Below are 27,005 nucleotides of genomic sequence, written 5' to 3' on the forward strand. Positions count from 1 at the left end.
CATTCTGAAGATTAGTTCCTCTAGGACACCAAATCCTATGTGGTTTAAATCTTCAGAAGTAATTGAGCCATGAAACTGTCCTTTCTTCCTTTCATCCTGTAACTCTTTTCTCTAGTTTCTGTGCTACTTGGTGAAAAAAAAAAAATTATTATATCATTCATTCTCTATGATGGGCTCCACGGCTTCCACCTCTATACACTGCAGTGTAAAACATACCTCTAAGAAACTACTGACTTGGCAGGAAAATGGCAGAATAACTTAATAAGTTCATGCAGTATGGTAGGAATTAAGAAAAACAATAAGGCAGCAATGGAAGTTTAGCACCTGCCCGAAATGACACAACTCCCAGTCACTATGTTTTCAGAGAAAGCCAACACTGAAATTCTGAAACAGTGAAAGGTAAATATGGAACTAAGGCCATCTTAAGACCTTAACTAGAGTGTGACAGTGTGGCTGTCCTTACATGTCTACTCTGCAGAGTAGCGGGATGCTCCACTTGTAAGCAAATGTAGATTTCCAAGACGGAGTAGAAAAACAAACAGTTTCCTTGTTTCTTTAAAAATCAAATCAAAACTTTATTTTCTAGCACTTTTTTGGAGAAAAATCAACACTGGACCTGACAAAGCACTGTGTGCTTATTACTCTGGGACTTCTTGTCAGTGGAAAAACAATAAAAACAAATAATCTATTTGTTTTTCATCTCTTCTGTTCTGTAACTAAGAAAAGTATCATGTTTTTACATAGAAAAAAACCTTTTCAGCACTGCACCTCTAAACTGGACTCAATATTTGGTCTTGAATGAATTCTAGGAAACGAGATTATTGGAGAAATATAAGGAACATTTCCTTCTTGGTTTTAATAAACCCAAGTAAAATTTGCTCACAAAAAAAAAAAAGCAACAAGACAACAAGCATCTTTCCCTAAACCTTCCAAATTCAGAACAGAATCTACAGATGATTCCACGTATTAGGCCTGTACGAGATACTTCATCTCCTAACTTCTGTTTATTGGGATTTGGCATAAATAGGCTTTCAAAGATATCCCCAATTTCATATATAGAAATTAGAGAGGCAGAAATATTTTTATTTTGTTGTCTGTAGAAAACCTTTCAATATCTGCAAAATATGCAATATCTGTGAGAACTAAAGAACTAAAAAGGAATTTAAAAAATCAATTCTACATGTAAATCTGAATGCTCAACTGAATACAGTGATGCAGTTTTGGAGTAGGAATCTCCTTTTTGCCTTAGATTAATAATAAAGTAATTTCCAGTTCAGTTGTTCACAAGGATTACCATTGTAATGAATTCTGAAAGCAAAAGTTACTATATGTAGGTAAGAAAATTAAGTCAATAAATATTTCAGCAGTTCTTAGTGGCCGGAGTTTTTCTTTGATTGCTTTTTTCCCCTCCTGGTTAGACATAAATGAGACAACACTAATGATAGGATTAAAAGGGGAATAAAAGAAAGGATACAAAATATTAACTAACTCCTGAGGGCTCTTGAATTCTGATAAAACAGCTGCCCATCACATCCTTGAGAGCATTCTGAACCATTCCACCAACAGTTCTGCAACTACAATACTACTTTTTCCCAACCTTCTATTTTTATAAATCATTGTTTGCCCACAGAAAATAGGAATCAGAGAAAGAAAATATTTTTAAAATCAGATAGTTTTGAAGTCAAACCAACTGCACTAAAATTCTTGTTTCTCAAAAATATACTGTTCTGAAACACAGAAAGCATCTAAATCTCTAAACATCTAAATAATTTTTACTACTGACATATTTTATGTATGTGACTAGAAGAATGTGCAAGTGCCATCTGAAACCTCCACTTTACAATGTTCAGTATCTAAGTATTAAGTGCATGAAGTGTCTTCTTTACAGTAAAGAAACATCAGGCAGTCATTTAACTACTTCAGAGAGCACATAAAAATATTTTCTTTCCAATAGTGCAAAAGAGAGATCCACAGAAGAGGTGCCTTGCAGCCACTTTTACATCCACAGATACAGTACAGAGTTTGGGACCAGCAGGGAAAAGAAAAAATAGAAAAAAATAAATTAAAAAGTGGGAGAAAAATACTTACAATTTGGTTTCATAATCCTTCCAGGCTTTGTCAAAAGGCTTTTTGAGGTCCTTAGGAAATAGAAAATTTCCTTAGAACATTTTTAAAAATTTGTCTTCATAGTTATCAAGTTATAAATAGCAACAAAAAGTACTGTTTTCTTTTAAAATTTTTCATACAGCAGTTGGAAAAAATACTTGAGTTTGAATCTTGTAAAGCAATGTCTTCCTGTGCATGTCAACACAGGAATTTACAAAGAAATTCTCAGGCATTGCAGTCATGCCAATTTTGTTCTTTGGACTACATACAAAATATTAATGAATGCCAATATAAGAAATAATCTCATGAATGAAAGGAAAACAGTCACAAAACAGATGAAGCTGAAATAAAAACTTCAACACTTACCCCTTTAACACCTTTTAAGTCTCCTTTTAAGAGAGAATCCAAAGTGAAAATAACATTGTGGCTTAAACCCTGGAGCTAAAAAGAAAAACATTATACTGTTATAATTCATAATTGTTTATTATGACCCTATTAAACTACTGCCTACAAGTCTCCTCTGAGCACACTGTAGTCCATGAAACTAATTTTTAAGGGACTTTTGTGGAACAATGATCCACACTGATGAAAAATCAGAACAAGGTTCTACAGGTCTAACACTCCACTCAAACTCCTTATATATTCAAAAGACACTGTAGCTTTTCTCATTTTTCCAAGTGAATCTGTTAAGGATAACCAATTCAAGCTATTAATACTTGGCTTGAAATTACTGTACAGTAGCCAGCTAGAATGTCAGCTAGGGGGGAAAAAACTAAGCTAAATATCAGTGTATTACTCCAATATGGCAAAGGTTTGGAATCGTTTATTACATTGTTGAAGACAATAAAACAGTAGCCCAAATGAATTGGAAGCACATCCGATAAAGCAAAACAACCTCACATATAGAGCAAAATAAAGGAAAAAAACCCTTTTAACAGATGGAAGTGTATGATAATTTTGTGAGGGTTGTGAACAAAAGATAATTTGCCTGCAAAGATATGCTGAGGACATTTACAGGAAAGAGAGGTGGGGAAAAAGAGGCTTTGAACACCTGGAAAGAGGCAAGCACCATGCAAATTTTCAAGAGGTAATCTGCAAGTGCAATAAATGTTATTCCAAAGCCTCATCTAGATCAATTTAAAGTTACTGACACACTCAGTTTCATATATGTAGGTCTTCATATGGCTTAATGCACTATTATAATGAATTACTGCATAAGGAATGAAACCTGGAACAGGAAAGGAGGTAGAAGTAAAAAAACCAGAGAAACTGATTCTGGTACTGGTAAGACATTCAGAGTTTGCTGAAAATAAAGACCAGAGTCAGCAATGGTCAATACCAATGTATTACCTTTAGAAAATGCTAAAGAAGTGGTCATTGTGTGTCATTCTTATAAAATAGTCTTTACGATAACTATTTAACAACTTAGCAAATACTATATTTACAGATTTTAAGTTTCAGACCTTATATTTAGTGATAACATCAACAGGTTATAGTAAAACTTGTGTAGCAACTTTGCTTTTATTACAATAATTAATGGACACATTGCTATTCTTGCCCTTGTGTGCTGAGCAATCATTTCAAAATGATGCTCTCCAAAGCTGTGTATGTAATACAAGTTGTTGTTTTTACTTCATAGTAACTGATGGTAGTAAGTAAATATCACTCTGAAAGTGATCACTCTCTAATTCTTTCACAAAGAAGAAAATAAGTTATTCCATACTCTCCTTCCCATGAAATATCCATAATATCACAATTCATAGGAAAATTTTAATGAATCATAATTGAAGTTCAAAAGATTTAACAAAAAGGATCAAAATTTTTGAAGCATTTTTTGTTGCCTACTCTGTAACTCTATTCCTTATTCATCTGTCATTAAAGACCATTCATTATTTATTGTACCTTTATTAAATAAGGCAGCAACAATCTGCTTTAGGTAAAAAAAAAAAAAAAAAAAAAAAAGCCTATTAGCCTGCTATTCATCTTAACACCTTCTACCATTTTTCCAATTGATTTTATTAACATAAGCCCTAGCACCTACTGTGGGGCTTTATCAGTGACATTACAGAGTCCTCCTCTCAACTGCTTTTTCAATGCACCTCAACTTCTATTTTGATATTATCAACATCTTTTTTTCTTACAGTGTAATCATATTAAACTGACTGACGCTTAAGAACAACAAAGTAAAATTTTCTAACTCAGGGTGAATCAAGGTGAAAAATAAGTGGTTTTAAAATGCCGAGACAGTTGTCAAATAATTTTGTTGTCTATGTGAGACTGCTGAATGAGGTAAATTAGGAATAGCCTATTTTAAAACCTGTCAACAAGAATTTAAATAGATAATGCTTCATAATCTAGCTGACATAAGATAATGTTCTTTCGAATAAGTGTGGTTTCTTAAATTAAAAGATCTTTTTCCTCTTGATCAGCACTACTTTAAATAAGTGAATAATCCACCACTTCTTGGTTGTCAATTGAAAGAAGTTAAAATTTTATGTGGATGCCCTGCAGGATCCAGAAATCTCCCAAGAAACTTGAGTTCTAGTTCCAAACTCTCCTTAAACTGCACTTTAATTCACGTTTTAAAATACTCATTTTTAATTGTGTGCTAAATTAAGATTAAAAAAGGTAAAAGTAACCCAGAATGACAGAAGTCTTTATGGAGGAAAGTAGGTCCGTTGCATATCTACTGGTCTTTAAAACTGCCCACATTGAAACAAAGGATGTTTAAGGTAACAGGCCCAAGCAAGTTAATCAGAGTGAGTGATCAGTCTCAGGTGAGCAAGGAGGTAATGATGAAGCAGCAAGTCTCAGAAAGCAAAGTAAATACCAGCATGAGAGGCCAGAAGTGACACCCTGGTTTAGTGCTGATGGGGCCTGAGCAGCCTGAGATATTTAGAAGGGAGTCTTGGAGAAGTGCAGAGAGTCAGGTGAGAATGTCTGCTGATACTGAGCTATTCTGGGTAGTAAAGTAAAAGCCGGATACAAAGAGTTGCACAAGAGCCTTGTAAAACTGCTGAGAGAACGAAATTAAAGACTGAAATCTACTCTGAAAAATGTAAAGGGATACGTAAGGAGAAGAAACTGATACTGAATCATGCTTATGAAATACCAATCATCAAGGAAAATGTCTCAAGGAAAAAAATACCTGGAAGTTACAGCATAGAAAACATCAGCCTCAATGCTCAGTAATCATAATGCTATCAGCCTTCAGAAAAAGGGGTAAAAAATGGAACCATCTTCATGTTTGTCCACTCATTTCAGAAAAGGGTACAATAGTACTCAGAGAAGATACAGAAAGGGTGAGCAAGACCAATCCAAGTTATGGAATAACTAAGACTCAGCTAGAAAAGTAACAGAGGAGGGGAAAGAAAGAACTATAGTTACCTGTAAATTCCTGAGAAAAAGAAGGGATTTCTTACATTTCATTTAAGATGTAAGAATCGGGGAACAATAAATGAAAGGATCAGATTCAAAAGAAACAGAAATGACATTTCAGAGAGCAGTTCATTTTAGCACTCTGGAGGAATCCTCCACCTTATGAGCCAAGCCTAATATACATTCAAGAAATCCTTAGTCAAATTTATGGAGGTAATACTAACGAGGACTAAAAGCAAAAGATTGTCTCCAGCTCCAATATCTCTGAGCTGGAGACTGTTTGCATGACCATGGTACAGAAGTTATCCCCATTTTTGCTCCTACCCTCTTCCCTAAAGACTCACTCCTGGGCAACTGTCAAAGCCAGGGAACTGAGCTACACAGGCCTTTGATGTGACCTACAGCAGTTATGGTCATATTAGGGACTCTAGGAAAGAAAGTCTGTAATATCACTTATACTTCAAACCCCAAAAAAGCTTGGAAATAAGGCCAACTGTAAGAAAAATGTAAAACTGAAGTTATTACTTTCTGAATATAACAACTATCAAGCCCATGAAACATGATTTTGCAAGAAATGTGGCTTCATTACTTTCAGCGTTCAAAGATATTTGCTATGACTATAGTTTTATTATCCAGCCTTCAGAAATAAAAGGCCTAAGACAAATTTTAAATGAGATAAACCTTTAAATCACCTTCAAAAACCTAATATTTAAGCAATGGATGCTTTATATACCACAGGGAGACTGGACTGTTAACACCTTTTAAGCATTGTTCCTCAAATTGTTATTTTTCTTCCAAAAAGTGAATGTTTCTCTTTTTGTGGTAAAACAAGACAGCCATAACTAACAACACTGTATTCTTAACTGAAAAGACTTCAAGTCTTCAAGGGAACGATTTAAAATTAAGGTCCGTGAGATACATAACATTGTCAATCATTTCAGAATGATGACTCAAGTGATGTCTCAACATTTATATTTTTCTTCTTAACTGCCAATTAACAATCAAACACAGAGAGTCTGTAATAATATCCCTTAGAGACAATCTCTGCAGAAATTATTGTGTCAGGTTTTGAAAAAAACTGAAAGCATCTCAAAAATTATCATTAGACATCAAGATCATGCAGTTATTGTACTTTATTTTGAAACAACTTAAAAGCTAAGAAAGTTTGAAACTCCTCACCAGGTTCTTCAACAGCGTTGATAATTCTTTAGTAAGCGTGGAAAATTTTACAAAAGCTGTGCCAAGATCTGGATTATCCCGACTTAAAAAATTACTTCCAAATTTATCTAGTACTTGTGCATAGTTTTCCTCATTTTGAACATGATCTGCAAAGAAAAATTAAAAGTCAGAAAGATTTTTTGTAGCCAGTCAATTATAACTTTAAGCTTATTGCAACTTAGTAACAAACCAACAAACAGTACTTTGAAAAAAGCCACAAGTTAAAACTATTTTAATTTTCAGTAAATATATTAAAATTAAAAAGAACTATTAAGTAATAGACATATATATGCTTCTTTTAAATCAGCAACTTGAATTTGTAATACAGCAATGAAGAAAGCTCGGTAGTTAATAAAGTAATAAGATCAAAAATACATCAGTGAAACAACATAAGCACATGTGCTCATTTTGTAAACAATATCAGAATTTATAACTGCCTACTGTAACACAAACTTTTCTTTGTAATGTAGGACACTGTCACAGAACAAAAAAGTCAATAGTATCAGATATAAAAGTAAAGAGACCAAGTCTGAATATGACTGCAAGTTTAAAAGAAGAAAAGTCTTTTACAAAGATTCCCTTTTCCCCTGCTTTGTAAAATTGAGTTATCCCAGATAATGGAATGTGTACTGGTGCACAACCAAAGACTCGTTTCAATGTATTTAACAGCAAACTGCACATACAGAGAGGTCAGAACCAAGAAGACGAAATTGAAGCCAGTGAGAGGGAGGAAAATCCTTGACTCGAAGATGAATTAGGGACTGTTGTATCTGAAATGTCTTTCCTGCTTCTATTTATTTACCTTTCTGGTATGTGTTTGCATAATTTTTGTTACTTTCATTTCAGCATCTTTAAATAGAAAATTTACCTCTACAGCCCTTTGGGACAGATTTTATCACCCTCATCTCTCTTAGAGGATATTGGTATTAATTAAATCAATATTTCACTTTAATGAGTTTCCTAGTCTTACTATGTGGTTTCTTTCTGAAAGCCATAAACACAAAAACACAGAGCTATTCCAACTAGTTCTGTGAAATGAAAGGGGGGGAGGGAAAGAGAATAATTACCAGTAGGTACCACATTTATTCCCAAAAGACCTGCAAATTTTATTTGTCATATTGCCTGAGAGCATCTGAATTACAAGATATGACTCAAAAGAAGGAATAAAAGAGAAAAAGACATAAGCTTCAAACAAGGCTCATGAATAATGTCCCACAATGCACAAATCTATTTTGACATTAACAAACAGTAGATGAAGAGTTAAACAATAACTCCTAAGTTATTGGGGATATTCAAAAAGCAGCACACTAAAGCTCCAACAAAAATATGTGAAAACCCATTAAAGGAAAAAAAAAAAGTAAAATCCTCATTTACCACTACCAAGCCCCAAACCCCACACATCAGACAAGTCACATTCTAAAAATCAGACATTAATACTGAGGTTTTCAGAAGGCCAAATATTTAATCATATGTTAATACGAAGTTGTAATTCAAACAGCATGTTTTTAAGAAAGCTATTCCAAAACCATACAGTTTTAATCAAATAGCTTAGCAGTGAACCCAAGGAAACCACTACATAACAACGAAATATGCATTTTGTTTTGATGTAAAAGCTGCTGCATAAATATACACAGAGGACTTATCTATGAAGGAGTTTTAGCTTATGCAGTCCTAAGCGAGTAAAGCTCAAGTGTACCCAGCTGAGCTGAAGGAAGAAGGACAATGGAAGGTCACAAAGAATTCTGCTAGATCATGGAACCCTTATCCTTGCCTGTGACGTGCTTCTAACCCCACAGTATTTCCTAGCATTTTGATTTTAAGCACTGTGTTGTTTCATAGGGCATTTTCAAAAATAATTTTGTCAAGAGACTGAAAAAAGAGATGAAGAAGTCTGTTTCCTCTGTCTGTGAAAGCAAAATAAATTCCCAGTCAGAAAGAGGAAGCAGGAAGCAGATCATTGTCCTAGAACAATATGTAGGAAGTTCTCAAAAATCTCAGATTGCAAATCACCTAAATCTAGAAGTGAGGCTTTGATTGTGATGTAAAAGGAATATTTATGTATTTATTTCTGTAATTACCATACGTGTACATACGAAATGCAAGTGTTCTGCAAGAATAAGAAATTTTCAATTTCTACATGAGTATCAATGCAAATCTTGTAAAGGAGGTGAAATATTTTCTATTGAAGAAGTAAGGAAGTTCTCTACTTGACCTTAAATGCACATAGCTGAAAAATTTAATCTGCAACGTAGCCTACAATAAAACACAACATGTCAAATCCGACATGTCTAGAGCAAACAGCTTCCTTTAGTCTCACTGTAGGTGCCTTGTGCAAACTCAGAAATTATTTCCTAGTGTCCTAATAGAATTTCCTTTGCATAAGGAAAGCTATAATGGGCATGACAATATTTACTTCCTTAGATACAAGTTCTCCTGTAAGACTTTAATAACCCTGAGAGCGACACACGATCACTGACAGCAGCACATACAAGGGGTAATGTTTGCCTTCCAGAACTGGCTCATGTCTTCTCAATATTATAAGTACAACTCAGGACTGTGGTGAAAATAGAACAGCTTCCTCAGACAGACATCCTGCTCTTTCAGCATCTCCCTGAGACATGCCAAAATCACAGACAACTGAGGATGGGCGCTGCATCCACCAACAAAGGCAGCTCCCTTCCAGGGGGCCTCTAATCACTCCCTTCCCAGTGGGATCTGGCAAGGCCCCGACCACCTGAGCCTGGGCTGAGGACCTCACTACAGCATGGAAGATGTACTGTAAAGCAACATACTGGACTGGACACAGCAGTGGTATCTTCTGAGCTGAAAGCTGTGCATCTCCTCTTCTGCACAATCCACACATCCAACTCACAGAAACACTCAGCACAGAATCTACCTTTGTTTTGAGAAAGCTCTGGTAGGTCCCAGTGCACAACAATGCTGAGGCATCTCTTAGTTTGTGCTCTAACATGTATATTAGGATCGTGTGTTAAGAGGAAATAACAGGAACACATCTGAAGATGTGGATCCAAGCAACTAAGGAAGGAATGGCAGCCACAGCAGCTTTACAGCAGAACTTTGCTGAACAGCAGTACTTTCCAGAAGCAGGGAACACACATGCTCTGAGCCCTGAGCACTGCAGAGGCACAAGCTGAAGGATTCCCAGGGCTGAATCCCACCTTGCTCTGCATTCCCAGGCAGTACCTGAAGTTGCCTATGCCTAAAGTCACCTTGAGGTAAATTTTTCCCATGATAAACGTAGAAGACTTCAATCAGATTCCCAAGATATACAAAGAATTTGTTCTCTTTCCCTGAAATCCACAGCATTCATTAAGTACTATGTTTATTTCCCACTCAGAAGATGCCAGAATTTTTAGCATATGCTTCTGAACCAAGTGAAATTCCTGTCTACTTGTGCATATTAAGTAAGGAAACAGAAGCACAAATACTGCGAAGAGAGGTTAAAGAACAGCCTTTATATGCTGGAAGCTAGAAAACACATCACTAAAATTAAAGCTTTAACATTTCCATGCTCTACAACAGATTTGTTCAGATATATTACCCTGCAAACACTGAAAAAAACACACATACATACAAAAAGTTAAATAGTTTACAGAAGAAAAAGGCAAAATAACTACTCTCTTCTGTCACTGATTATATTTTAATTACACCCAAAGAAACCCAAAGAATGTCTAAATTACTAAGAATTATTTCTGCATATCTGGTTAAGTTAAAAAAAATGTTTCAGAATTTTGATGAACTTTAAACTATTTTTATGTTGCACTTATAAAACAGCTTTGTTCCATGGGTAGCCAGAGGAAAAATAACCAAGGTCAGAGCCAAGCTGCATTTATGAATGAAAGATGACTCAGAAAGGCTTTAGAAATAGCAAGAAAGCTGGCAAGGTTAAAAAGGATGGTAGAAGTTATTTTAAATAAGAAAGCATCCTTTCTCCTTTCATCTTTCACAAAGCTGAAATCTAATGAAAAAATAATAGAAGAGAAAAAATTATTTGACCACCATACACTTATCTGGATTTGATAACAATAATGCCTTCTGGACTGAGTTTGTTCAAGGGAAAAGGAATAAAAGCCCCTTTCAAATATTTCCAGAGCAAGGAGTATCTCAGTGAGACTGTTCTCTAGATCACCACAGTGTAAGAGCAATGAGAGATAAGCCAGCCCAGAAAAGCAAATTACTTCTTTTTGCATCTCTTTTCATTCCATGAGAACCTCTTCATTGTTTGAAGAGGTTCTCATGGAATAATTTTCTTTCAACTCTGCTTCAGAGGATTTATACCAAATCTAACAGTAGAATTTTTAAAATCTGATAAAATAAGAGATGGCAAGTCACTTAGACCCATGTACAAAAGAATAAAATAGGCAAACTATATAGTTGTAAAGTAAAGCCTCTTGTTTATAACAGCCTCAACACTACAGCAAGAATGAAAAGCAAATATATTAGCTATTTTTAGTAAGCTCCAGAGAGAACTGAGAACTCAAGTATGCACCACCAGTAGTATAGCTTATATATTCCTCAGGCAATTTGTAGAAACTACAGTGCAGAACAGAATTGGTGGACATGTAGAAAAATAAAAAATGCAGAACAAGAAACACAGGTTTTATAAAAACAAATTTTTACTTCAAGAAACTCCTGCCTTCACAGGGATCAACAAGCAGATGGGGAGAGGAAGTCCATATGAAATGACTGGATTTCTGAGAAGTTCTGTCCCTCATCAAAACACTAAAAGGAACAAGGATCTCTGCATTGGAGCTTGGGGTCTACCCTTCCCCTTACATTCAGCATGAAAAAAGTTACAGCTCAGCTCATTCTCATGTAAATGCACAGGAAGTCAGACCTACCTCACCCTAGAAGAGTCTACAGCAAAAGGCTCACACCTGGGTAGCTCCCAAGTGAGATGAGGAATCCCATGTTGAATGCCCAATGCATGGAAGTGTGCATCAGGCAGCACACTCCTAACTAGACATTACAAGGATTCTGGAGTTATATCACCCTGACATTCAGTACCAAGCAAATCAAAGCTTAATATCAGAAATTACTAAGAAACACAGTATGCAGCAGAGCAACACCAAAATATTGCCACAGTGTGCTTAAAGCCTTACTACTGTGCACAGTTCCCGTCCCTGTTGCCCAGAATTCATTTCTCCTCTGTCCCGTTTCAGAAAAGAAAGTCTATACTGCCATTTTGGAGAAAGAGAGTAAGGATAATTTAATGTGACAGTTTCTGTAAAAAACAAAGAACAAAAAAACCCCTCGAAAGCCCTTAGGGCTGCTGAGATCAGAAGAGAGATACTGTGAGTGATGGAAAAAACAACTCAATCCAGAAACCTATTTCAAGAGACAGAATGGTTGACACTGAATCAAGTTTGGATTCATCCACCAAAAAGTCCTCCAACTCTACTCTAGCAAGCTTTGGCACTTCAAAGCCTCCTACAAACTCTCATGCTCCAGAACATGCAAAACTCCCTCAATATCACATCAAATAAGTCATTTTGGTGGGCTTGAGGCCAATGCTTTGAGACAGGGACAATTTCCTCCTTAGGTGACTTAGGCCTAAGTTGGCCTGAAGAACAAGCACAGGGCAACTTTGCATGGGAGCATCTAATGATTGATTCAAGACTATGAATGATCAAGATTTATATGAATTCAAATCTCAGACAAAATAAATTGTCAAAGTCAATTAAGAAGCACCAAACATCATGGTACCAGTTCTGACTCAAAGTAACTCTTGGCCTTCATATCATTGTGAGCTAAGAAAGTGTTAAACAAAATATTTTTTTTTGAAAAATCACTCCATCCTTGCACCATTTTTCTACTTCCATGAACATCTGCTGCTGGTCACTGTGGGAGACCATGGGGGCTGCTGGTCCTGCTCAGTACCTCTGGTCTTGCAGGGATTTTATGTTTTTATTTCTCCACTGTGTAAACACTTCTGATTTTATTTGGGACTTATACCAGGGAAGTAATGAAAAAGAGCTATTGAAAAATCTACAAAAGTAATTGTGCAATCTACTGCTAATACAACTCAATCCAAATATTACAGGAAAGCAATTCGGAATAGATTCTCCATTAAGTTCAAGCACCATTGACATAAGATGGGTTCCTAGTACAGATGCAATTCATCATGCCAGAAGTAAACAGCAAGCCAGACAAGGAGGAAATGGTGACAAGGAGGTATCCATCTGTATGTCTCACTGGATTTCATAAACAGCTCTTTACCAAACAGTACTTTCAGGAATGTAAAGAGGGAAGGGACCTTTCTAAGGGATTTCCATATTTCTGTGCTGGTATGTTTTCGTTTCCACAGCAGTTGATCTAAATGTAAATATGACAAATGGGTGAGGGATGTGCGCGAAAAGCAGAAAGTATTTGGGTGATGTTTAAGCTCTTTATAACAGAACAGAGTCCCTTGTGGTTTATAATTCAGCACTGGAGAGGAAAAAAACCAACACACCAGAGGGCTTGGCCTTCATGAAGAATTCTGTATGAGACACTGCATTATGTCAGTGTCACTCTTCAAGTGTTACTTCAGGCAAAACCAAAAACAAAACAAAAAAAACCCCCAAATCAATACAACCCAAAAAATCCTAGCTATGACTTTTGTTAGTTATGAATTGGATTACTGAACTGAAGGGAAAATGATTTCTATTGTCCCTGAATAACCTTTTCTCATCAGTTCAGCTAGAGTTCTCAAAGGAGATTATGGAGTACAGGAGTTTTAAAAAAACTTTTTCTACTCTAGTAGTTTAAATATGGTCTTACCTCCTAACAAACAATTCAATTCGTAAAACAAAATTCCAGTTTTGACTTCTCAAAATGTACTTAGAGGCTTTCTTTTGAAATACAAAAATAGTCATGCATTTCTTTCTCGAACTGATAAATAACAATTCATTTTATAGCTGTTTCTGGTATGTTTTACTTAAACATCAAGAAAATTTACTTTCATCACTGAAGCATAAGAAAACAGCTGATCAGCAATACTCTCTGTACAAGGAGGCAAAATGAGTCTGAGTTTCAGTCGTCTTATATTTACATTTATTTTTATAAGGTTTAACATGTATAGTATGTGTCTTTTGTCTTGTTCTTACTAACCCCAGTTTATGTTTATCAGTTACTGCAGGAAATCCCTCCTGTGCACACCTTTTCTTTGTAACAGAGCCTATCACAGAAGCATTCTGAAGAGGGAGCCAGAGGATTATGTTTGGTGCTTTCCTTAGCCAAAAGAATTCCTACCAACTTGTACCTTTGAAACAAGACTTGTTAAGAAAAAAACAAACAACAAAACAGGTACCCCAGTATCTCTGCTTCTTTTTAAGTGCAGAGCAGTCAATCAAAACCATTAACCAACTTTCTATTGCTTTTACTCAATGCAACTAGTTCATCATATAGTATTGCCCTACTTACAGGCCTTGACAACAATATCACTTTTATCACAAGACTCAAACCAAATGATAGCTAAAATCTCTACTACCATTTATGTATTTCAAAACAGGCAGAACTCATGCTCTACAGTTTTCATCAGTTTTGAAACTCAGTTTTTGGAATTCTATTTGGAAGTTAGCACTTTCAAACAGAAAAGCTGCTTGGAGTATCTGAATACTTCTAAAAGCATAAAGCTAAATACACATGTACCAACTACTATTCTCACTTTGTATCAGGCTTCACAGTCTATTGTTCAAGTCCTATACACTTCCATAAACACAAGCTATGGGACAACACAGAAAGTAAGAGCACTCAGAAGTAGCTCTTTATAAGGAAAATATCTGTTAAACTGATTATTATTGTTAGGGAATCGAAACTGGGATTTTCTAAAATCCTGTATTTACAGCCAGGTGGTTGTGGGAAGATGTGCAGCACTGCTACCCTCTCTGTTTTTCGCACAGTTTTTGGAACTTAAGAGAAACAGAGATAGAAGCCAGGTATATTCTATAACCTTTTAAAAACTGAATTTGTATATTGATCTGTGTTTGATTATCATTTGTTAGTCCACACAAACTCACATTCCAGCCACCTAACCACTCATCCAAGTAATTACTATAGCTCCAATAAAACATCAACCATGTCTTCAAACAAGTGAAATAATGATAAATCTCCACTATTTTAGATAAGAAAGGAATTTCATAATTTTGATTGTACAAGTTATGAGGGGAGCGCATATGTGGATGAAATAAAAACATCCAGCAGTAGATAGTTCTTTTTAATTATTTATTTATTTTAAAAATCTTCTAAAGTTCTAATTCTTATTTCACTTAGAAGTCCTCTCTGTAAACTCAGTTGAGGACACACTTGTCACACTTCTGGTTGTAGGCAACTGCTTGAAATATTATGACAATAGGAAAATTTACCTATGGGAATTCTCCTAGAGACTTTTGAGAAGGAATATGAGGGTAAAAGAACTAGAAAGCACATTAATCTGATGTATAATCAGAAGGAAAAAAGGAAAAAATTTAACTCCAAACAATCCTAAACAGATAAGCATCTCTTATGCTATACACTTCAACAGGATAAATTGCAAGACACATCTCAAACCTGAAATCAAATGAATAGGTTCTCATGTAAAACTGAAAACAATGTCTTACCTTGCCCCGAACTGTATATTGCTTTCACAGATTTTTTCACCTTCTGTAGTGCAGTTCTGTCTTGATCCAATGCCTACAATAGCAAGAAATAAACAAACTTTAAATACCTACTTAATTGATTCCTTTAATAATTAAAAAGAAACCCACAAAATAAGCAGTTTCACAGGCTGGAAAAAACTGTAGGTATGACTTATTCAGCCTGTGGGAAGGTCTGAGGTTATTCAACCCCTTCAAGATGAATTAAATAACAGAACTGAAAACACTCTGACAGTAGAGTAGAGCTGTAATGACAGTGCTAGAAGAAAAACACTACTTTAGCTTTGTTGGACAAAAGCATTTATTCAAATTGTATTCTATTTTGAATTAAAAAAAAAGAAAACCAACAAGAAATAGTAGATGCCTCTACTCTAGCCCTATAGTTTCTACTACAACTAAATTGTTTGTTAACACCTATGGTTTTCCCACAGTAATAATCTTCCAACTGTAGACACAGATTATCACACTAACCTCTTGCACCAAATTCCACAACAAAAATCTAAAAATACAGAAGATGAAAAGTAGAAATCAAAAGAAAGGACTAAGATCTGATTTTGTGCAACGTAATGTGACTGAAAGGAATATTGTAATAATAATACTTTATATGCATTTTTAGGATTACATTTTTAAGAATTTCAAATTTTCTGCAATAGTTCCAAAATCCAGTATCACAGAATCACAGAATATTCAGAGTTGGAAGGGACCCAGGAAAGGATCATTGAGTCCAACTCTTAAGTGAATAGCCCATACAAAGGATTGAACCTGTGACCTTTGCATTATTAGCACCAAGTTTTAACCAACTGAGTTAATCTCAGGGTCATATAAAAACTTACTAAGTAATGATGAATTAAGGATTAGATTTCTAGCTACTTTCTTTTTTAAGCTGCATAACTTCTCCCTGTCCACTGTCAACCTGATGTTGGAAATCAAATTAACATGAGAAAAAAGTATTTTGATAAAGCAAAAAATAAAACAAAAGTAAACATTAGTCTATACCCATGGAATTAAGAAATTTAAAAGCCACATACTGGTACTGTGCACGGTGATCCAATCAATGTCACTAAGTGTGAGTTTGGGATGTTCTGCACAGTCATGTGAAAGCATCCCTGCTATTTCTGTACATGGAGAACATGTACAGAAATGTTTAAATAATTTCCTGTATTTTTTCCCCATTTATATCACAGGCAATTTCCCATCACATAAGTAATGTTACATCAACAATCTCAAGTTTTAATAAAGTGTTTGCCATATTACAGTCACTTTCAAATCACTGAAGACTGGGGAACTTGTACTCAGAAGCACTGTCAGGTTAGCAGCCCAACTGAGCGTGCAATTGGAGACCCAACACTCACATTGCAGAGACCCTCACAGCCATATTATCCAAAAAGCCTTAGGTCTGGAGCACCCGTGGGTCTGAAGGCTGGCAGATTAAGGCAGAATAGCAGCTACTCCCAGAGCACTGTGTACCCTCTCAAAGAGGTCCATCTCCAACAACACTGAGAGAAAACTTAACCAGTAAGCAGAGCTTTCATTGTCAAAACCAAGATGGTTTTGGCAGTGAAAGCCTTAGAAAACCTCACAGCACCTTCCAGTATCTAAATATGGGGGTCTACAAGAGAGCTGGAGAAGGACTTTTTTAAAGGGCATGGAGTGATAGGTTGAGGAGGAATGGCTTTTAACTGAGAGTAGGTTTAGATTAGATTTTAGGAAGAAATTCTTTCCTGTGAGGGTGTCGAGGCACTGGAACAGGTTGCCCAGAGAAGCTGTGGATGCCCCATCCCTGGAATTGTTCAAGGCCAAGCTGGATGGGGTTTTGATCAACCTGGTCTTGTGGAAGGTGTCCCTGCCCACAACAGGGGGGTTGGAACAAGATGATGTTTAAGGTCCCTTCCAACCCAAACCATTCTGTGATTCCATGATTGAAGTATATTGCACTGGACATTAAGAAGCTAAAAAAAAAAAAAAAACAACAAAAAAAACACAGCAGAAGCTCCAGGTCAACTGGAGTATTAAGCAGTGGAGATAGTCCAACATGAGGGTACTGCTCTCAGGTAAGTTCCAAACACTGAGCATTTTGGTGTGTGAACACTTACAGTAGGAATCCACACCAAGAGAAACCAATTAATACAGAATAGTCTATTTTGGAGTGGTCCAGTTTTAACTATGCAAAATGTTATAGTTGAACAATACATGAAGCTCTCTAACAAAGTGTTTCTGTTTCTTAACTGAAAACAACCATCTCAAATTACACAACCACTCCTGTGGCAGCTAAAACTAGCAAGTTTGGACCCCCAGAACTTATATAAATACTTTCTGATGTTATTTATCTCTGATTTTTTTTTCATTTGCAGCAGAACAATGGATTCAAACATTAAGAACTGCAAACATCATTATTTTTTTTGCTCCTCAGTGAAATAGTGGGTTTTACTTGACTCATATCTTGCCAGGAAAAGTTACCATTTTTAAATTTAATAAAATATAGTGAACTCTCTGTTCCTTTTCAAGACAGTGCACAGCAAGTGCTTCTCCTTTGATTCCTCTGCAAAAGCTGTCAAAAGCTTCTGCCTCTGCCTGCCTGCTACGCCAGACAGTTGTTCTCCTACATTTCTACTGAAGTTCTCTCCATCTTCAATGACTAGAAAAAAATAATGATTCACTTGTCTACTGAGAGTTTGAACACCAGATAAGAATTTGAAACCAGTATTTTGAAAGAAAGACAGTGGTTAACACTGATGAGATTCAGAGACAAAAGTTTGTACTAAGGTCTAGCATTGAAGCAAATTGGACACCCGAGAGGAAGAAAAAAAATAAAAAAACTCCAAGAAAATTGTTCCTAAAGTTATCAATCTAGACAAACAGACTGGAAAATCTAAATTGGATTTGCCATTGAATTAAATTTAGTCACTAATGTGGGAGCAGGAGAGAAGGAACATTCATTATTTTAAAAGAGGAATCACTGAGCAAAGCAATATACAAAGATGACATCCACAGCCTGAAGGAGCCAGTGATCTAAGTCAGAATGACATCACAGGTCAATTTTGTATTTTTATATTTGCAAATGCAGTCTTTATGTGAACTAGTTCTTCCTAGTCCAAGACTCTAAATAAAACAAATCTATGCACAGTTATATACTAGGGTACACAAAAACTTATCTAGGGTTGTTTGTATGCTTTTGGGTGTTGGGGTTTTTTTGCTGTTTGTTTTTGTTTTGTTTGTTTTATATAACGGTAGATAGTTTGTTTCCAAACATATTAGTTTCCTCTTGGATGTCTTCTGCAGATAATTTTTAGCTGCACTCTGCTGTGAAGGAATTAAGCTGCACTCAATGCTCAATTCAATTAATATTGCAGACTAATATGATCTTCTAAGCACATTAAACTAGACAGGAATAGTCTTGCTTTCCCTGTTTAGTGAAAATATGTTTTTGCAGTATGCATTAATTTTATTTTCTAGCATTTAGAATACTAAACATTTTAGCTGCCTGTCTTAAAATACACAAAATCTGATCTCCCATTAGAAGTGACAGATTTATATTATTGAAAATTACTATGCCTCGGAGTAGCAAGGAGTCTCTGTGACAGTGTTTAAGTATTCAGTTGCCCTTTTTCCTACCTTTCTACCTCCTAAACTCTTCCTCATCACCATCCATTCCTGGCTTCTTTCTTTGTTTCTGTGACACCATCTCCCAGAAGGCCTTTTTAAGTTCCATGGAAGAGCATTTTCTTATCATCTTACACATTTGGGAAAGACAAATAATTTACTAAAGGTATCTGCTTTGCTACCTTCTTGGCTGAACAAAGTTTTGTTCTTGAAAATGGTCACCTTGGAGACAAGCTCCACCATATTCAAAATAATGCAAAATCAATGTAAAAAAATATCCTGAGACACATTAGTGAAGAAATGAAGGGGAAAAAAAAAAGAGCACACCCCCCACCATATTCAATCTGCTTAAATAAAATTAAGCAAGGAAAGCTTCTTGTTCCTCATACTGAGCAGATTTGCTATGCATGATCTCTGACATATGCCCTGTCAAGGTTTTATGTTGCTGCATTCCCTTATATTGAAGTTTATTCTCAAGAAGAAAATCTCCTGATCATGCAACAGCTCTTCTAACTAATAAGCATGAAAACCCCTAGTCACCCTAGATATAATTTCTCCTTTCTGCTAAAATATAGCTACTTTGAACATAGCCTGCAATTTCAAACTGCCAACCTAGTTCAAATCTGTGCTACTGAAGAAAGCAGTATCTCTTCTCCCTTATTCCAGAGCACTCATGTTGGCTGCACTGTGATCCAGTTCAGGAGCTGCTGTGGTGATAACAGTTCCATGAAAGCCAGGGGCTCCTTTTGAGCACTATGGATTTAGCTCACCTTCCATCAGTGCAGTGCACTCTGACAGACATTCATACTTACACTACCATTTCACATTCAGAGAAGATACTTCTTGCAGCACCTTCCCTCCTAAGATGTATATTTACTGGTATAGCTATCCAGACCAGTATGAAAACTGGAAAACCTGTCCACCTGAAGATACAAAATTAAATTAATTTTGGAGTGAAGAGGAGGTGAGTCCTCCCAACAGATCACTTCATTGATGCAGATCACTGGGTAGCTGCACATACACTCACCAGCCTAACACAGCACATGGATCAGGGCCAGGTCAGAAAAGATGTATGATGACATCCCCTAACCCACACCATTCCCCTCTGCCAGACGAGGCAGAGCTGTGCACTGCTGTTCACCCAAACAGACACTGATTTTGCCTCTCTTCAACCCTCTAGAGCATGATCTCTTCTCAGTGAAAGGAATGTATATTTTGGAGCCATGCTCTGTTTTAATAGCTTCTAAATTTTAAACCAGAAATTATACCACAGTGCAGTGTGGAAAGTGGTAGATTCTGCTTTGCCATTTATCTGTGAGGTAGTAGAAACTAGCAAGTTCACATATAGATAGACCACTAATTGTTTCTTTAGAACCTCATGTCTTTTTATTCTGTAGAGATATGTATATGTTTGTGTGCATGTGTAGATACTAATAAATATATTAAAATGTATTAGCAGGTGTCCTGCCCACAGCAGGGTGGTTGGAACTAGATGATCTTTAAGATCCCTTCCAACCCAAACCATTCTATGATTGTATACTTGGATGCACGTGTGTACATAAAAGTCTATACACTAGAATCATACTTATGAATATTTGAGTTGCTTATTGCTAATAAACATGAAAAGCATAGTTTGAGCAACACAAAAGCCTTCCTTTCTTGATTGACATAAAACTACTGTCCAGAAGGCAATGACAAAAGTGTTTTGTATGCATGTTAAATTTAGGCCTTCTGGAAGTCAGCATAATCCCAGGTGCACATTATGTATGGATGCATTTGAACAGAGGATGCTACTGCCCCTTCAGCCCACTAGAGCAACTAAAATATCAAACACATTTTGTGTACCTTGGAAGCCTTTATAATAATAAAAGACAAGAGTGGCTCGAGACACTGACAATCACATTAATATGTCAGTATATATTATTGATTATGTTACTAATCCCTTCAGGTATTATCCAAAGGAGATGCATTTTTCAACTGGAACAAACTGCTCATCTTCATATTAGGGTAAGTTTAGAATTTCACACTATTTGTAGGAGGTTTGCCCTAAAAAATTCCATATTGTAGTACTACCAGAACCCACCCACAAAAATAATATACCAGAATAGAAATGTTTTAAATCATTACAGTATTTTGCACAAGACAAACCCATGACAGAAGCTTGAAGGCAATTACAGCATGCACCATCTATGTACTCATGACAAAACCCTCTCCCTTCAGATACTTTAAGAAACTATTTTCTTATATTAAAAAAAAAAGAAAAAAATCCATGTGAAATATAAAATATTCAAGGTTATACACACAAATGGATAATTGTATGAATGGTAGTTACATGCATGTATTTTCAGATACAAGATTAATTATTTCAAAGAAAATACATGGATGATTTATCTGTTTCAAGGGACAAAAGCAGTAAATTTTTCACCTACCAATATACACACTTCTCTAACCATGGCACAGAAGTGACTGACAATTACTACTGTCTGTATTATAAAATATGCTCGCCCTCTGCTCAAGTCCCAGTTACAGCACCCTTGGAATTAAGTAAAGCAATGGCACCTTGCAAGGTTATGGCTGTTCAGCAGCACTATCAGCTTTCCTCACAATAAAATCCAAACTTTATTGGGTATATAATAAACACAGACTAGACAGCTGGTAAGTTATTGCATGCCACTGAAGTGTCAACAAGGCAAACCCCTGTAAATTTCCACAGTGAAATAAAACCAAAAGAGAAGATGAGCATCAAGTGTTGGTCTCCTGTATCTCACTCATTCAGGAACAAGCAAATTACCAAACCTATTTCATTCTGTACACGGAGGAGTGTCTCAAACCACCCTTCCTGTCCTTCCCTCTCCGCTCGGTTTGTACTGGCTCTGCCAGTCACCAGTGGGAAGCCTGTTTCCAATTGTTGGTCTCAGCACTTGTCTACATGACAAAAATAGGGGAGTGGTTAAGAATTTTCTAGGGACAATTTCTTTGTGTAGAAGATGGATAGAGAAGGGTCTAGTCTGAACTTATCCTGAATTACTTAAAAAAACAAAGGGACACAATGAGAGGGAGCAAACCAAAACAACACATCAACAAGCACTTATCACTGTAAGAACTGCTGCCAATATCATTTCATACACCACCATTTACCAGCTGCTCCACTGTTCCCAAAGGAAGACAAATTAAAAGATAGCATCATTTTTGAAAACTTGTCTTTTCCTTAAAAATTGCGATTTTTCAAGTATTTTAATGGTAAACTAATGAAAAGGGCATCAGTGACCGAATTTAGTAAATACATTTTTCAAAAAAATATTTTTTTCAGGTAATGCCAGAACTTAACAGAGATCCCATTGGCTGAACTTTCCTCATATCTGCTGTTAGTAACAGGATCTGATGCAATGCAACAGCCTCTCTCTAAACTCAGCATACATGATAAAAATCACCAGCCTCCAGTGCTGGAAAGGTCACACTAGATGAGCAAACTCATTTGTGTAGGCTTTAAAGAGAGCTGCAAAAATAATAGCCACTAAATTATTCTTCAAGTATTACTCAAATGGAAGCCCAGTAGATATTGCTTCTAAAAGTACAGTACTGCTAATTGCAATTTGTTTTGACAATTGGACCCCTCAGACTCCTACCCAGCAGCCTTTTCTGCAAGAGCAAGAACATAGGCACTAATCACTATCTATGATTACTTCTGGATAAAATGAAGTGAGTATCACATTTCTTTCTAATGAGTATGGAGCTGATATTGGATCTTGTGCACAGTCAAATACCTGGGAATATTTAACAATAGTTTGTGCAGTTCCTTTAAGTTCTCAGATAAATTACATAAATATTTCTGATTTAACGCATTTTGTGCACAAGGTACAGTTAGACATATGTAAAGAATAAACTAAGAGACTTGCTTCTAGATACACTGACGACACAGATGAGATTTATTTTTAAACTTCCATTGTGTAGGAGATGCTGAAAACCCTATAACTAGTGACAACACTTGAAAACTTCCAGTGACAGATATAAAATTTCCCACACAGGCACAGGCTCTAAACCAGCTTCCACTGGGTAGAATCTCGGTGATAAATATCACAGATCCTTGGTGATAAATATCACAGAATGTTTTGACTTGGAAGGGACCTTAAATATCATCGAGTTACATCTTCCACCTCTCTGCCATGGGCAGGGACATGTTCCACTAGACCATGTTGCTCAAAGCCCCACACAACCTGGCCTTGAACACTTCTACAGATGGGGCCTCCACCACTTCTCTGAGCACAATGGGGCATCCACAGCTACTTAGTGCCAATATTCTTATTTTTACACTGGCAACAACATACCTTGAACTAGCTACAACTGGTAGAACAGCTATCATCCGCTATACACAAACTCACTTCTTTAATTAGTAGCAGCAAAGCTGAATAGTACAGAATGCTAAGATAGCAAAACCAGTGAAGAAAATTTACCAGTTTACATGGCACAATTTTGCCTCTTTCTTACTCCAGCAGCTGATTACTGGCGTAAAATATGGCTAAAGTTCAGAAACCAGCATATCCATAGGCAGGCCTACAGCTCCTGAAGATACCACTGTAGAGGATTCCCAGGTTGCACACACAATTTTTACCAGCATTAAAGCTGTATAACACTAGCAAATGGTTGCACAGAACACTAACAGAAGAGTCTTCCTACATTACAAATACTTCTGTGTTTAAAAATAACTAGTGCTGTTGCACTTTACTTTTTAGCAAGTCACAGCATATTGTCAATCTTCTTCACTCCAAGCTGATAATTCTTGTCCACATTAACAGGCACAAAGGGAATGATCCTAAACTAAGAAATAAAATCCCATTCTCTCCCTGTGCTCTGGTAAACCTCTCCTTACACGTTCTTCAAAGGCCAGTGAAAATACATTGCTTTGCATATGAGTATTTGCTAATGAATACTACTCTAAAAAATTTTTTTTCCAGCATAATTCATTGGAGATTCTTGTCATTGGAAAAACCCAACACAGTATAAAGTCCCATTTTCATTTAATAAAAATCTAACCTGAAAAGCTTATATACAAAAGACATACTTAAACACAATTCAGAATAGCTCAAAACAGAACAAGATTATTTACTTTCTAGAGAAATAAAAAAACAAATATATCAGGTGACAGCAAATAGTTGAAGTAAGGTTTTTCAAAAGGAAGCCAAGTGAGAAGATGACATGCAAACAGCATAAACACAAGCACACTCAACCGACGTGCTAGCAGACACAGGGTTATTAGAAAGAAATGCGATTCTTAGCAACTTGAACTGGAAAAAAGCACAGAAGTCTCTGGAGAATTACTTCTCCCACCATATTGGACTGTAAATTGCACTAACAGGAGAGCTCTTCTGTTGCAGCATCAGAGCTAAATACCACTAAATATTTTCATCCCCTGCTAACTCTTCTCTTCTGAAACCACCAAATATTTTGCAGCAGGTTCTGCATTTAATCTCTTATCCCAGTAACTCACAGGCGTCATCTACTCAGGGAGGGAAGGTACATTACATCAGAACTCATGAGTTGTTACTACCACCTTTTCTGACAGTAAACTCCTCAAATATTGTGCACAGCTTCTGTGAATGCTACAAAACCTCAAGAATGCAGCACTCCCTCTCTCAGCCCTCTCCAGGCTCTCGGTGGTGTTCAGTCACACAATGCCCTCACACCTCCTGGCTCCATAAACTCCAGTCGCCACTGGCATTGTTGGGATCTTGTATCAGCCAGCAGCACGCAGGAAGGACATCAGAAACAAGTCATGGTAGACCAATGCATTTCAAAACATTATTACTACTATTATGAATCTTTTTTTTAATGATTTGCCCTTGGTGGCAGTGGGGGGGAGGCAGACAGGATTTCTTACTTGACAAGAGAAACAACCCATGCTCCTTCTCCTCCTAATGCGTGAAGAAATATTTAAATGCATACAGTGATGCATGACTGCAATATCCCATTTCAGAATTATTCCATTCAAAGAAAAAGGCAAGAATATTAATGCACTAAAATTGTTTTATGTGAAGAAAAATAAATAATTAATTGTGTCTATTTGTTCCAAGCTGCAGATTTCAAAGAGTTTCATTAGGTTTAAAAAAAAAAGAAAAAAAGGATTTCTAGTACCACATAGGCCTTGAAGACTACTACAGCACCCTGGGACACTGTTACAGCTCAGTTTCATTCTGTATTGGAGAGTACAGTGATGACAGACTCAATAAGATTTCATCTTACATTATGTTAAACCTGCAACCACCACCACTTATGAAATTCAGAGCTACATTCATGTAACCAGTTAAGAGAGTCCTACAATCAGTCCTCATTACAGGGTATAACATAGACTGACACTATGGGATAATAGCAGGATGAAGAACAACACCACATCTGGAAACATTCTAGAAAATCAGCACAAAAACAGCAAAAAAATTGAATGTAAGGTAGAAGTTAGAAATGGAAATGAGAAGTTTTACAATATACAATAGGAGTTGTGTTTCTAACTATTATAATTAGACTTTGACTAGAGATTATTTACAAAATGCAAAAATGTGGGGATTGAGTCCCACCTTAAAAAAGGAAAATAAAATCACAAGAGCATAACTTAAATGTGAAGCATTAGAATTCATTTTTTAATTTCAATGTCATGTTCTTAAACATATTCTCTGAACATATTTAATTTAGTGGGGAAATTATAGAAAAGGAAATACAAAAATAAGAATAGTCACTTTTAGTATTTTAATAAGAGCCTCATCTAAAAGCTTCTATTTTCTCCTACACTGTCTTTCAACCAATATGCAAAAATAGCATAAATGTACATCTCATCTTCACTGTGGTACAGAAAACCAACCGACCTCTAAAAGCAATATAGGCCAAAAAGCCCAAGCCATAGATTTTTGTGTAATACATATGATGTAATGATATATTTGTTTAATTAGCAGAATAATTCTATGTACAACTTAAGGCCAGAGTGAGATCTGTTTTCTCAATATACAAGTGAAATATGGTGAAATGAGAAGGGACATCCAACCTAAAGCAAACACTTGTGCTCTAAATAGACTCTCCAGGGTTTATTTTGGGGGTGCTGCCACACATTATGACCATTTGCAAACTGGTTACACCTGGAAAGGAATTTCTGACTCATGCACAAATGCATAAGCAATAGCAATCAATCAAGGGTGCAAGAAGAGAATATTCAAACACCACTGAAATCTTACAGTGTAAAGACAATCTGAAATTGTCTGAACTGTGTATATGACCCAACAAAGTCATTGGGACAACACAGAAGCTACAACTTCCCCTTCCATAGGAAGAACACTTTAAATACAGTGCTGATTTTAAAGGTATTGTTTTCAAATCACAGTGAAACTTAGAAGAATTTGGCAGTAATTTTCAGCATTTTAGGAAATATTATGAGTGTTTTGCAAGCAAACTGCTACTTACTTCACAGCATTTTTTAACCTAGTATTGTGTTTCACAGAAAGTCCTATCTATTTCTCTTTTAGACTGTACTAGAGAACAGATGCCCTTAGAGAATATTTTATAAATTTTCCTAATAATATAAAGCTTCAGACATAATTAATAGGCAAGATCCTAAGCATACCTAAATTACAACAGCAACAACTTTCTTTAAAATACTTACATAAAAAGCATTCATATTCCACAGATTCAAAAGCAAATGTTAGACACAGAAAACAACCCTCCCATATTGGCAGCACCTAAAGGAGAAGGTTCAAATTCAGTGAAGATAGAGACCACCATGCAAAGTCATCCTTCTCTTTCTCAAGTTAGGGCTTAAAACACTTTTGCTAACACTTGTGCTGGACATCCATAATGAATATCAAATAATTGTGCAACAAACTCTGCCATGTTCATTTTGGTTTGCTGTTTTAAAACAGCAGTCTAAGAGATGAAGGCTGAGAGGGCTGGGGCTGTTCAGCCTGGAGAAGAGGCAGCTCTAGGGAGACCTTAAAGTACCTTCCAGTACCTAAAGGGGCTACAAAAGAGCTGGAGAGGGACTTTTCACAAGGGCATGAAATGATAGGACAAGGGGGAATGGCTCTGAACTGA

At 36.2% G+C, this 27,005-nt stretch overlaps 1 protein-coding gene across 3 annotated transcripts in view; it reads right to left on the minus strand.

Annotated features, from left to right (window-relative positions):
• The window catches only part of ASAP1 (ArfGAP with SH3 domain, ankyrin repeat and PH domain 1), a 149,064-nt gene that overhangs the window by 57,963 nt on the left and 64,096 nt on the right, over positions 1–27,005 (minus strand). For all 3 annotated transcript variants that reach the window (XM_051778531.1, XM_051778529.1, XM_051778530.1), the window contains 4 exons: positions 15,303–15,375; positions 6,664–6,809; positions 2,473–2,547; positions 2,089–2,138 (listed from right to left, as the gene is read on the minus strand). In XM_051778531.1, coding sequence (XP_051634491.1) covers positions 2,089–2,138; positions 2,473–2,547; positions 6,664–6,809; positions 15,303–15,375 — 344 coding nt within the window. The remainder of the gene's footprint in view (positions 1–2,088; positions 2,139–2,472; positions 2,548–6,663; positions 6,810–15,302; positions 15,376–27,005) is intronic.

This window comes from Manacus candei, unplaced genomic scaffold (assembly GCF_025592945.1).
Source record: "Manacus candei isolate 608988 ecotype Guabito, Panama unplaced genomic scaffold, ASM2559294v1 h1tg000013l, whole genome shotgun sequence".
In the NCBI taxonomy this organism is placed as follows: domain Eukaryota; kingdom Metazoa; phylum Chordata; class Aves; order Passeriformes; family Pipridae; genus Manacus; species Manacus candei.